The sequence below is a fragment of the Sciurus vulgaris genome (assembly GCF_902686455.1).
Source record: "Sciurus vulgaris genome assembly, chromosome: 8".
In the NCBI taxonomy this organism is placed as follows: domain Eukaryota; kingdom Metazoa; phylum Chordata; class Mammalia; order Rodentia; family Sciuridae; genus Sciurus; species Sciurus vulgaris.
This window is the reverse complement of record NC_136468.1, coordinates 17,416,012-17,428,373: the sequence shown is the minus strand read 5'-3', so window position 1 is coordinate 17,428,373 and position 12,362 is coordinate 17,416,012. Positions and strand designations below refer to the sequence as shown.

At 45.2% G+C, this 12,362-nt stretch overlaps 1 protein-coding gene across 2 annotated transcripts in view; it reads right to left on the bottom strand.

Annotated features, from left to right (window-relative positions):
- Positions 1-12,362, bottom strand: part of CREB3L2 (cAMP responsive element binding protein 3 like 2) — a 108,317-nt gene that overhangs the window by 38,819 nt on the left and 57,136 nt on the right. For both annotated transcript variants that reach the window (XM_079150121.1, XM_079150122.1), the window contains exon 2: positions 6,373-6,589. In XM_079150121.1, the coding sequence (XP_079006247.1) occupies positions 6,373-6,589 (217 nt within the window). The remainder of the gene's footprint in view (positions 1-6,372; positions 6,590-12,362) is intronic.

Below are 12,362 nucleotides of genomic sequence, written 5' to 3'. Positions count from 1 at the left end.
TTTAAGAACGCACAGTCCATCTGAGGTCCACGCTATGGCTCAGGTCTGGAATGTCCCCCCAAAACCTCATGTGTTGGAAGCCTGGTCCCTGGCACATCAAGGATCAGAGGTGTAGGGGGTTTTAAATAACAACTGGATTGTGGGGGGTGCAACTTCATCAGTGGATTAATCCATCTGATTGATTAATAATGCAAATGGACAGCCAGGTGGTAACTGGGGAAGTGGGCATGGCTGGAGGAAGTGGGCCACTGGGAGCATGCCCTTGAGGACTACACCTTGCTCTACTCTTCTCTCATGCTCTCTGCTTCCCAGCTGCCGTGAACCAAGAAGCTCTCCTGGGCCACACCACGATGTTACAGACTCGGAGTTGGCACATGATGGACCAAATTCTCTGAAACCATGAACTAAAACTTTTCCTTCACTAAGTTGTTCTTGTCAGGCATATTTATCACACACTAAAGGGGACTGACACAGTCCATGACAGAATGGTAGGAGAAAAATGTGTACCTTTTCCCTATATGATTGCCTTGGGGCTCAGGCAAGGAAGGGGAAAGACAAAGTAAAGATAGGAGGAAGAGGGCAGAGAAGGAAGAGGGGGAAAGAGAAGCATTGTGATGGAAGGCAGCAGAGGAGAGAGGAATGGAAGGAAAAAGGAAAACTAACAAACTAAGCCTTTGCTACCTGTGTACCATATCAGAAGCAAATACAGAAATTGTATTTAAGTAAAATCAGACAGAGATCTAAATCACAGGCTTTCCCAGTTACAACGAAAAACTTGCTCACTCTATCACTAGAGGCAAGCACTCCTAGTTTTTTGCTCAGGCTATTATCAAGAAATCAAGAATATTAGACTCAATGCAAACAGCTAGCCCTAAACACTACATATTTATATGTTACTTAGATAGCAACTGCACTACTCCGTCAGGGTGATCACCTGCTTTGACAGAGAAGGACCCTCATACCCCACACCCTCTGGCTTAAGTTATGGTTGTATGAATCATGTAATTCTGCTCCCAAACATTTGCCCTTCCTCAAAACCCACAAAAGTCACTGAAGCTTAAACCTGGATAAGGCTAAGCTGGGGAGTTCCCCCTCCAACCAGCCAATTGCCTAATTTTGAATTCATACTTATCAACCAGTTACTAGTCATATTTGTTATCTTTTACTTAAAAAATGCCTTTGCTAGTATCAGAAATAGCAACTGCTTAGAGAAAACAAAAATCAACTGTAGACGAGAAATTCTGAAAAATCTATCTAACGTCCCCTGCCTGCGCTCAGCAAATGACCAACACAGTCTGTTGCAGCACAGAATCTATAAACAGAAGGTGCAAATGGTGCATACTTGGATTTCATGATAAGAAGGCTTCCTGGAAAACGTCCACTGACTATTCATCCCCATTCTAAGCCATTAGCATAGGTGGAACCCATGATTCCTTTATGTTGCATTTAAATTGATTAGAAGAAAAATGAAAAACCCATTAGCGACATCATGAAAGAGAAAGGAACCCTGAACTTGTGGAATTCTGCTTCTTTTCAGTCATTTCACTAGGGATCTTACTGCAAAAGAACAGTGTCCTAACCCTCTGCTCTCCATCTGCTTCCCTCCAACCACCGCCATGGGACTAAGTCTGGGCAGTGCTCCAAGGCCCAAGTGAAATTTTGGCCCTTCAACTTTTCCTGTAATCTTCAATGAGTATGATCTCCCTGCGGGAACTCACACAGATTAATTTCCTCTTGGGACATTGCTCCATTCTGTCTGATAAGGTGGTTGGATAACACGGCACTTTCACAAGACTCTGAGCTTCTCATAGGCAGGCCTAGGTTTCACTGTTGTGTCCCACAAGTATCTAGAACAGTGCCGGACACAGAGTAGGCATTCAACCAACAAGTGTGGAACTGAAGGGCAGAGTTAGTCTGCCACGTTTGTGGAGACCGCTTCCAACCCCCACTGGCAAGGCTGCTGGATGGCTGACTCCCCCTCGGTTACTGTCCTAACACAATATGGGCACCAACATATTCTCATCACATTCTGACACAGGACCTTTGCACTTGTTGTTTCTTCTGTCTAAAGCTCTGTATGAGACATGCACCTTGTTCCTTCCCTCTTCTGCAGATCTCTGCTCAAATGTCCCCTTCCATGTAAGGTCTTCCCTGCCTATCCTAATTCAAATTGCAACTCTCTTTCCTCCCCAACTTCCTATCCCTTTTTCTGATTTAGTTTTCTGTGTATCAGTAACTATAGTGCACAAGGTAGGTACTTAAAAATAGCTATGGAGTTAATCTAAAAATGAACATAAAGCATTTATAAAATGCTTCTATCTGGCACAATGCAAGGTGCCAGAGACACGAAATTGTCCTTGACCTCAGTCAGCTCAAAATATGGAAGAGAACTGACAACTACATGGACAACTAAAATTAAAGAACAAATGTAATCATCTCTATTCAAAGAATGCTTTATGGAAATATGGTGAGAAGGGGCCACTTCTAGGTGGGAGAGTGACTGAGTCTTGAGAGGAGGGAGACTGACCAGTGGGGGTGAGCAGAAGGTGGAAGAAGGCCCCGGAGTGCAAGAGGGTAATAAAGGTATGCAGTGGAAAAGTTAAGGCTAGGGTCATGCAGACAGGGAGCAGGAGGACACCAGGTGGGAAAGAGTGATGGATCAGACCACAGAGGCTCTTGAAAGCCACATGACGAGATCAGCTTCATCCTAGAGAACAATGGGGAGCTGTTTCAAGATTTGAGGGAAAAATAGAAACAAAAATGAATATCTAACAAACTTCGTGAAATATTTTACATCTTCATTCCACAAAACATCTTGGACTATTGACTAATGACTCTTTAAGGAAACGTTTCTATTTATATTGGTCCTAAGGAATCAGCTCCTGCTGGTCTGCAGTTAGTCACTGTCCTCTAGAGGAGTATACTCTAAGGTAAATTCACTGTCTCTAACTGACAAAAAGAATGATCCAATGAAAACAGAGTAATCCACTAGTAAGTTGAACAGCTCAGTAACCACTAGAGTTCTCTGTAGAACACAGGCTGGTAAATTCTGAAATCCTCTACAAAGCCTTCCTGAACACCCAAGGTCCCCTTGTCCTCTTGCAGCTTGTTTTAGTCATCTTTTGCAGTCACTATGACCAAAATACCTAACAAGAACAACTTAGAGAATGAAAAGTTAATTTTGGCTCATGATCATCAGAGGTCTCAGTCCATAGATGGCCGATTCCACTGCCGTGGGCCTGAGGTGAGGCAGTGTCATGGGGGACAGGCATGACAGAGGGAAGCTGCTCTCCTCATGGAGCCAGGAAGTGGGAGTGGGGTGCAGGGAAGATGAACCACCCCAGGGCACACACCCAGCGACCCACCTTCTCCAATCACAACCTATCGGCCCACAGTTAGCACCCAGTCACTCCATTCAAACGAGGATGACAGGTAACAGCTCTTGCTATCATTTCACCTCTGAACATTCCTGCACTAACAGAGATTTGGGGGGACACCTCACGTCTAAACCATAACGTGGCTCTTGGTTTTAAATAATCACAATGGCAACATCAGGTGAGAACACAATCCTTCCTATCAGTTGGGTCCTGGGCTAGGCATTGAAGTATGTCACACAATCCTCACAAGAAGACAGAAAGGAGTCATTATTGTTCTGGTCTTATACATAAAGAAACGGTGGCTTGGAAAGATAAGTAATCTGCCCACCACTAGTTAGTTGAGAAGACGATTAGAAACCAGGTGTGACTACAGAGCACACAACATTGAACACCACTGCTGGCACGTGCTTAACATCTGTACACTCTGTTTATACCTTGCTACTCTCCCCACTTGATAAACTGTGTGAGAGCAAAGAACAATTTTTTCTCTGTGTATGTCCTCCAGGGCCTTATATCTGAACTTAAGAACTTCTTGGTGAATGAATGGCAACAATGTAAGGCACTGATAACAAAGGGTCAGAGTTCAGGCAGGAAAGAAAGTCACTTCCCAGACTTCATTGTGAGGAGAGGTGTGGTAGTCAGCTGCCAAGATGGCACCAGGGATTCTCACCTCCTGGTAGCCACATACTTGTACACAATGAATCAGCCCTGCCCTTTGTGACCAACGGAACAACTTCTCTAGCGAAGTTAGAAAAGGCACTGCAATGGATACCTCACTCTTGGGGAAGTCAGCCACCATGTGGTGGCATCCAAACAGCCCTATGAAGAGACCCACACAAAGAGCAACCAATTCACTACCACTGACTCGCCAGTTGTGTGAATGAGCGAACCGTCTTGGAAGTAGACCTCTATCTGGGGAAAGTTTTTTAGTTGACTGTAGCCTTAGTCTGCCTTTGATTTAAGCCTCATTAAAGATCCTGAACCAAAAACACAGGCAAGCCACTCCTGAGTACTTTCCCACAGAAACCATGAGAAGTAATAAATGATTGTTATTGTCCTAAGCCATTAATTTTGGGGGATATTTGTGACACGGCAATAGGTAACCAAGATAAGAGAGTGGGAATGAATTCCCCAAAGAAGCAGAACTAGAAATGGAGGCATCAAAGGAAGTGTAGAATAATGTAGGCAAAGCAGTGAAGAAAACATAGGGGAAACTTTTAAGCAAAGGCAGGTACAACTGTTATAAAAAGCCATCTCCACAGAGAACCGAAGGATTGGAAGAAATTGTAATGGTCATATAGTCCACTCATCAAAAGCTAACATCCACTCGTAAAATAACAAAACTAAGGTAGCAGATTGTTTGAATCTATCTAAGCTGAAACCCAGAAGGGCTGACTTACACAGCTCTCCCATATGAAGTGACAAAGGGGGAACAGGGAACCCCCCTTATCTGTGGTTTTGTTTTCCACATTTCAGTTACCAAGGTCAATCATGTTCTGAAAACATTAAGTGGAAAATTCTAGAAATGAGCAAATCATAAGTTTTAAATCACGTGCTGTGGTATATCGTCATAGTAATAGACAATGCTATGAGGATGAGGGGGATGACTGGATGGTCATAACAGATGACAGGAACCAAAGTCATTCCTGAAAGCAATCTGAATAAGAAAGCAAGGGCGCAGCAGAAGAGAAGAAGGGGAGAGGAAAGAGGAAAGGAGGAGGCTTCCCCTTACCCTGTTCTGCTCTTAAGCTGAAAAAATGATAAACCATAGAGAAAAGAGATGAAGGGATCATACATCTAGACTCTTACCAGGGGGCAGAAATCTGAGCTTATGCTTAGGGCTCCATCAGGGTCCAGCAAGAAAGAAACCACTAACAGATCCAGCGTTCCTTTCACTGAGAACACGAGCCACACTTCCCGGCCTACTGGTCAGAGTAGCTGTCTTCAAAGGAAGAATGCAACTGAGATGGAAGTTCTGCCACCCACAACGTCTCTGTTCCAAGGTGAGATGCTTTATTGGTCCCAGAATTGGTTCTCAGCAGATCCGTGAACTCCACTGGAGAAGGAGTTCCACCTCCTTACACCTTATTCAAATGGCCACAGCTGCCGTTAACTAAAGGGGGGCACAAGGAAACTAGTTCTGGAGGTGGCCACCTGTAAAAGGTGCTGCCATGCACACAGTGGCACAAGAAGCGGGAGGACAATGCTCAGGCCAAAACCGGAGGTGGTCAATTTGGTGACCTTTCCCCCATGTCCTCCTCGTCTGAGGAAGACATCATATGCTGAGCTGAGAACAGAAAACAGACCTTCAGAAACACTCCAAATACTAAAATAGCTGGTGATCCCCCTAGGAAAACAAAATACAGTTCAGTAAGAAAGGCACGTATGCCTTGGAGAGTTTGAGATTTATAATATATACCAGTGAAAGGCCTAAAGAGTAGAGGTCAGAATCTCATAGCTTCTCTAAACCCAGAACCATTTTTATGGCATTGCTGATGTGCATGATACATTGGTCTAGTATTCCCAGACCAATGGGAAAGTCTAGGAACACTCACCAAGATCCCAGACACAGGGGGTCGATGGAACCTGCTGGAAATGGGTTAAGAGGGTGCCTAAGAAGCTTCTAAGGAGAAGAGTAGTGACAAAAATTCTTTCTTAGAAAATACACACAATTTATTGACACCACGGACTTGCTGGACGGGAGGGAATTATCAATCAGAGAGGCCAATCTGATTTGCACATGGCTGCTCAGCTACCCAAGCCACAGGCAGCCACGTTCATAATAACTTGCTATTATTCAGTCATAGCAAGTTCCCAGGGACGCAATGTAGCATAGAGGAACATGCCCCATGCCTCTTGGCATTCTCCCAAGCCCAAGCACCAGGCCCTGCACGCGGCAGCCATCTGGCTAACGTGGTGCAGATGTTGGCACTACTCACACCCATCCCGTTGAGGTGCCAGCGTCCCAGGTGCTTCCCCTGCGCTGGGCTCTTACCGTCGTTGAAGCTGTCGCTGGTGGCCACGTGGGTGAACGGTGACTGGGCCCGGGGCTCCTCACACAGGGAGTAGCTGTGCTCAGCCTGGATGAGGGGCGCGGGGGACGTTGGGGACGGCTCCACCTCCATCGATGTGCTCTTCTCTGTGAGGAAAGGGTCATTCAGGAGCTGACCCAAGACGTTCTGGGAAAACTCATCCAGAAGTTCTGAGAAGTGCTGCAAGAAACAAAGTACTCGGTTTTCCTAACCATGATCTGATATTTACACACACTTGGAGGCAAATACATGGACCATGGCTCCATGGGAAGCCACCTACAATGTCCAGCTGTCTTTCTGTCAAGCAAACCACCCCAACACTTAGTGACTTAAAATAACCATGATTTATTGTTTCTCACTCCTGGGTGGTTGTCTGGGGTGGGGGTGAGCTGATTTCACTGTGCTCCCTGATAACACTCTCACTGAGCTGGAGCGTTAGAGGAGGCTCTGCTGGGTTGAGACCCCTGGACCCCTGGATCCTTTTCAAAGGAGGTTGAAATCAGGTCAAGCTACTTCACATGGCAGCAGACATGTTCCATGAGGGAGAAAATGAGTGACCTTGGAAGTCACACAGCATCCCTCTCCCCACATGGTTCTGGTTAAGGCAAGTGACAAAGCCAGCCCAGACTCATGGGACGGGAAAGTAGACTCTACCTCTTGAGGAGAGGAATGACACCATCCCATTGCAGATAGGTGGGATGGGAGATGACATGATTCACTGGGCACCACTGCTATGACCATGTGCCCTATTCTGCACTGGTAATATCTTTAAATAAGCTACCCTATAATTCTATACAATTACAGTAAAGTGCCAAGTTCAAAAGCACAGAGGCAGTGCTATATTTTGGATCTGGAATGTCCCTCAAAGGCCCACATGTTCCAGGCCTGTCCACCAGCCCGGGTGCTATCAGGAGGTGATGAAACCTTTAAGAAGTAGGGGATAGTGGACGTCCTCAGGTGACCAGAGGCATCCTTTAAAAGGGACTATGGGACCCTGGTCTCTTCTTTCTCTCCTTTGCTTCTCAGCTACAATGTGAGCAACTATACTCCGCCATGTGCTCCCTGCCATGATGTGCTGCCTTGCCCAAAGCAATGGGACCAACAAATCATGGAGCCAAAATAAACCTTTTCTCTTCACAGCTTGATTATCTCAGGCATTTGTTATAGTTACAGAAAACTGACCAACATAGGCACCTTTTTTCTATTCTCCTATCTAGACTTTGTTCCTCCCCAGTTTTCCTCTAACTCCTTAATCACTTCCCATTTCCCACCTCCAATACCATGAGCTTTCTGGCCTCCACCATGCTATGGACATGACACAGGAAGAGTCTATATATAATCCTTGGGACTCCCATATCCCTTGTCCTACTGTCCCACTTTAAAGGAGATGAAGCAACTCCACCTTCCCTCATCAACAGGAGTTTGTTCTTGATATTGGGATCTGTGGAGCAGGGCATGTCAACCTTGGCATTACTGACATATTTGACGAGATGATTCTTTGCAGGGAAGGAGGGGGGAACGTTGTTCTGTGTATTGTAGGATTCTCAGCAGCATCCCTGGCCTTCACCCACGAGATACCAGCAACACTCCCCCAAGGGTGAAACCAAAAAGGTCTTCAAACACTGCCAAAAGTCCCCAAGGGACAGAAAAATCATCCCTGTTTAGAATCACCTCTATAAAGTATATTAAAAATAATGACTTTAACATCCACTTGGGCACCAGCAGCTATTGCCACTTCTGCCTCCTTAGCATTCTTCATGACTAAACATCAGGGACATCTCTGGTGTAGAAAGGAAGTCAAGGAAGCAGACGCAGCAACACGAGAACTGACTGCTAACCGTGACACCGGGGGTAAGCAATGACAATTCTTGTGATTCACAAGGACAACTAAGTCCCACCAAGGAACTGAACCAGCAAAGGTGGGAAAATGAATGCAGGAAGGGAGGTGGGAGGTGACCTTGGCACTCCAGCTCTAAGCTCAGGACAGCTGCAGGACAGAGCCTCTTTCTAAAGGAGAGAGGCGGACAGCAGACAGGAGGCTCTTTCTAAAGGAGAAAGATGGACAGCAGACAGGAGGCCCTTGTAGGGGGTCCTACAGGGTCTGAAGGGTGTGCTTCCCCGACATCAAGAGCAAAGGCTGCAGCTCATCAGGACAGAGTGCAGGGGAGCTGCAGGTCCTGGGCGGGGCTGTCTATGAGGGCGAGAGGAGCTGGGGGCCTCCTCTGGGCACACACACATTCAGAAATGGAAGGTCACTGGGAGTATCTCAGGCAGCCAACTGCCTGCTGCACAGTTCCCAGGGGAGTTGAGGGCTATCGTTTTATAATGAAACACTTCAGGCTCTCAGAAAAATTACAGAGAGTAGTATCACCAACACATATTCATTCCTTTAAAAGAATCTTACTTTCCATGTTTGCTTCTGCAGACTTCTTTGCTCTTTCCTCCCTTCTTCCTTTCTCCCTCTCCCACATCTTTGTTTTTAAGAGACAAAATACATGAAGGGACTGCCAAAGCTCCCATCCCTACCACATCCTCGCTCTTCAAGTGAACTACTAACCTGACCTTGGTGTGTATCATTCCTGTCCAGGTCTAGACACTTTCATTACATAAGTATGTTCCCACTACATACATGTGACCTTTATACTTTAAGTGAATACAGGACCATACTTCAGACATCTTCCTGAAACTTTTTTCTTTCAAAAACAGTGTTTAGATTTAGCCACACTTATACATAAAGCTCTTTTTCAATTATTAAACTTCCAGATTATATTCCATTGTATCTACTCGTTTCCTCTTGAACATTTAAAGGAATTTTATTATGAGCAATATTGTAATAAATATGCTTGAACATCAAGGGAGTTTTTAAAAGATACCCACATTCCGTGAGCCACCTTCAGAGATTTTAAATTAGATGTCAAAGGCATCTGCATATTGAAACCAGCACGACCACCTGTGATTCTGCGGTCACTTCTTTTCTGACCACTGAAGGTTGACTTTGCTTCCAATCACCACCCCTCTTCCAAAACCAGCAGGAGTTTCCCAGAAGTTTAGATGTGCCCAAAGTCAAAGGAGAATTAATAGACCTTACAGCTGCCAAACACTATCCCTGAGTTCATCATTCAGGCAGGGCATATGAATTTCCTGGGCATCTTAAGACAGATTCTGACACAGGGCTAGGCAGGGCCCAAGTCCTTCACTTTAACTAACTCCAGGTAGAGCTGCAGATCCAGATCACTCTCTGAGCAGGAAGAAGCAGAACCGCAGCAAGGCTAAGATTAGAACCAGATTTCTTGATTATACAATAATCCGAAGCCAGCATCTGAGTCCCTAAGTAGCTCCCCAAAGACACAACTACTGCTTGACTGACGGTGACTATTCTTCCAGTATTTGATGGAGTTTCTTTTAAGACCCAAGTTAAGGTAACAAAAAGAGAAATAAATAAACACAGAACAGAAAATGCAAAAGCAAAAGATGAACTCACAGGGCCTCCACATCTGAGCCACAATTCTGTCCCCTGAAATAAAGCGTCAACCCTGGCCAACTCTGCTGACTCTGCTAAACCTCTGGAATCCCATTCTACCCAGAGGCAAGGCAAAGCTGCCCAGGTTGGGTTACTCTGCTGACATTCTGTTTTCTTTGTCCTGAGCAGCACTAATGAATGTTTTCATGAACATCCCCTGGATAACCAATAATAAACCTTCTCTAGTTCTGCTAACCTTCCCAGAGTCTCCCCTACTTTGGATGATATAGTAATTATCATGTCATGAAACAATTTAGTTCTAATGATAGACAGTCCTGAAACATTCACAGTTGTTATCAAGTGTGTTATCATACTCTCCTCTCTGGAGAAAAGAACCTCCCCAGAAGCAAGGACCAACTGAACCTACCCAGTCACCCACTCTGAGGAACTCAGCACAGGTAAGCAATCAGTTCAGAGAAAAGACTTATGAATTAAAAGATAGACCCAACAAGTGCCAACCAGATAATGTGACTTGGGCCAGCCAAATGGCACCACTTAGGTCTTCTTGGCAGCTGTGGGCTCCAGGGCTCAGCAGACATGTCGACACTGCACTGTGGGTGGAGGCTCAGGCCAGAATCAGCTCATCATTAATGCCAGCCTGTGGCACTAATAGAGAGAGGTATCACTTGTCAAAAAACAGAGAAAGGAACAAAGCAAGCCTCAAAGAGGATCCCTTCTGAATCCTGCAAACACTTTCACAAAGTACTCAAAGGTTATAAAAAATTAGTTAAATTTCTGCAAAGACAACGACATGAAAATATTTTGCTATTCTGCCTAAATATTTTAATCAAGTTTTATGGGTTTGCAAAGGACTCTCAGAGCCTTTTCCTCACTCTGCGATTATGACTATTCTATGGGGTTGGCTTTCAACCCACAGTCCAAGATCTTAGTCACCTAACAAGTGGCCTTGGATGAGGCTCCTCTTCTTTCAGGCCGACTAAACTTTTCCCATATCACTTTTCCCAGGAAAGAGATATGTGAGCCTCAAAATGCAGTTGCATGTAGAGGTCTGAATAAGAGGAAGAATAGGATGTTGATTTTCGTTGATGATGACGTTGACAGAGTTAGGTGCTAGGCTTTGTCTGATGAACTGACATCAGATTTTCAGGAACCTGGCACACGATTTTCCACAAGGAGAAAACGGGCTCAGGATAGCTAGGTACTCTACCTGGGGCTGCACTGTTGGTGAAAGGTGGAAGTGAGATTCCAGGCCATAGCAGGGGGTTCCAGATCCCAGGTGCTTTCTACTACATGCTTCCTCCATGGAGTCAGTCCCCAACGCCAGACAAAGGCAAACTCACAGTCCACCCACTACGCATGTGATCTGCCAGCTACAAATGCTACAGATGCAGCCACGTGGCCCAGCCACTGTGAACGGGCGAGCTTCCACACTCGCGGTGTGGAAACATGCCAGGGGGTGTGAGGTGCAGAGGTTCCTGGCATCACTCACGTTCTGTGGTCCATCGGCAGGGAGGACGGGGATACTTATTTGCTCTTAATGCAAGTTTCTGCCAAAGGGTTCAAAGTGACATCACAGAAGCTCTGGGTTGGAAGAAATCTGCGGATAGGATTGAACCCCCAACCTCTCAACAAGAATGCTCTTCAGCCAACTCCGAAGACATTGGGCAACCTCCTTTAAGAATTTAAGAATGGGTTCAAGATCTTATCTCCCCATTACCTAAAGACCCTGCATTCGATATCCTCCAACCTGGCCCCAAACAAACTATAAAGTCTAGTCTCCTTTTATTCTTATTCATGATACTTTGATTCCAACTTGAATGGTCTTGGTAGGACCCTGTAGCAATACAGCTATGGAGCCAGACAGCTCCTGGTTCCCTGCTGTGCAAACATGAGCAGGACACCTTCACGTTCTAAGCTGAGTGTCTTCCCCTGTAACGTGAGGTTAGCAATCATACCAGGCCACTGTACTGAGGGTTCAACTAAATGATGCACATAAGGCACCTAACTCTTCATTGGCTAGCAATCCTGGAAGTCTTTTTTAAAAGATAACATAATCAAAACAATACATTCTGCTTGCATATGGACTTCTCACATTATTCTTAGGGTGTTCTTTCATTTTCCTGCAACCATCTATTTCTTTTTTAAAATGATCCTAGATAGACATAGCTTGAAGTGGTCTTTTCCTGGACAGCCGCCATCCTTAGAACAAGTATCTCTTAATTGGACACACTGCTACCTTTCTTTGATGTTCCTTTCATCCCCTTCCTTAAATACCTTCCTTAAATACCTTATGAAACCTATGATGGAAAACTTTCCACCCTCTCCTGAGCAGTCCACAACTGTCTCACCTGGATCTGTTGATCCTTCTGCAAAACCTCAGTGAACAGAGAACAGATCTGAATTAAAGGCCTCCCAATAACGAAAGGTTGGTGCTGTTCAATGTTTCAAATGTATATTAGAGTTTAAAAATCA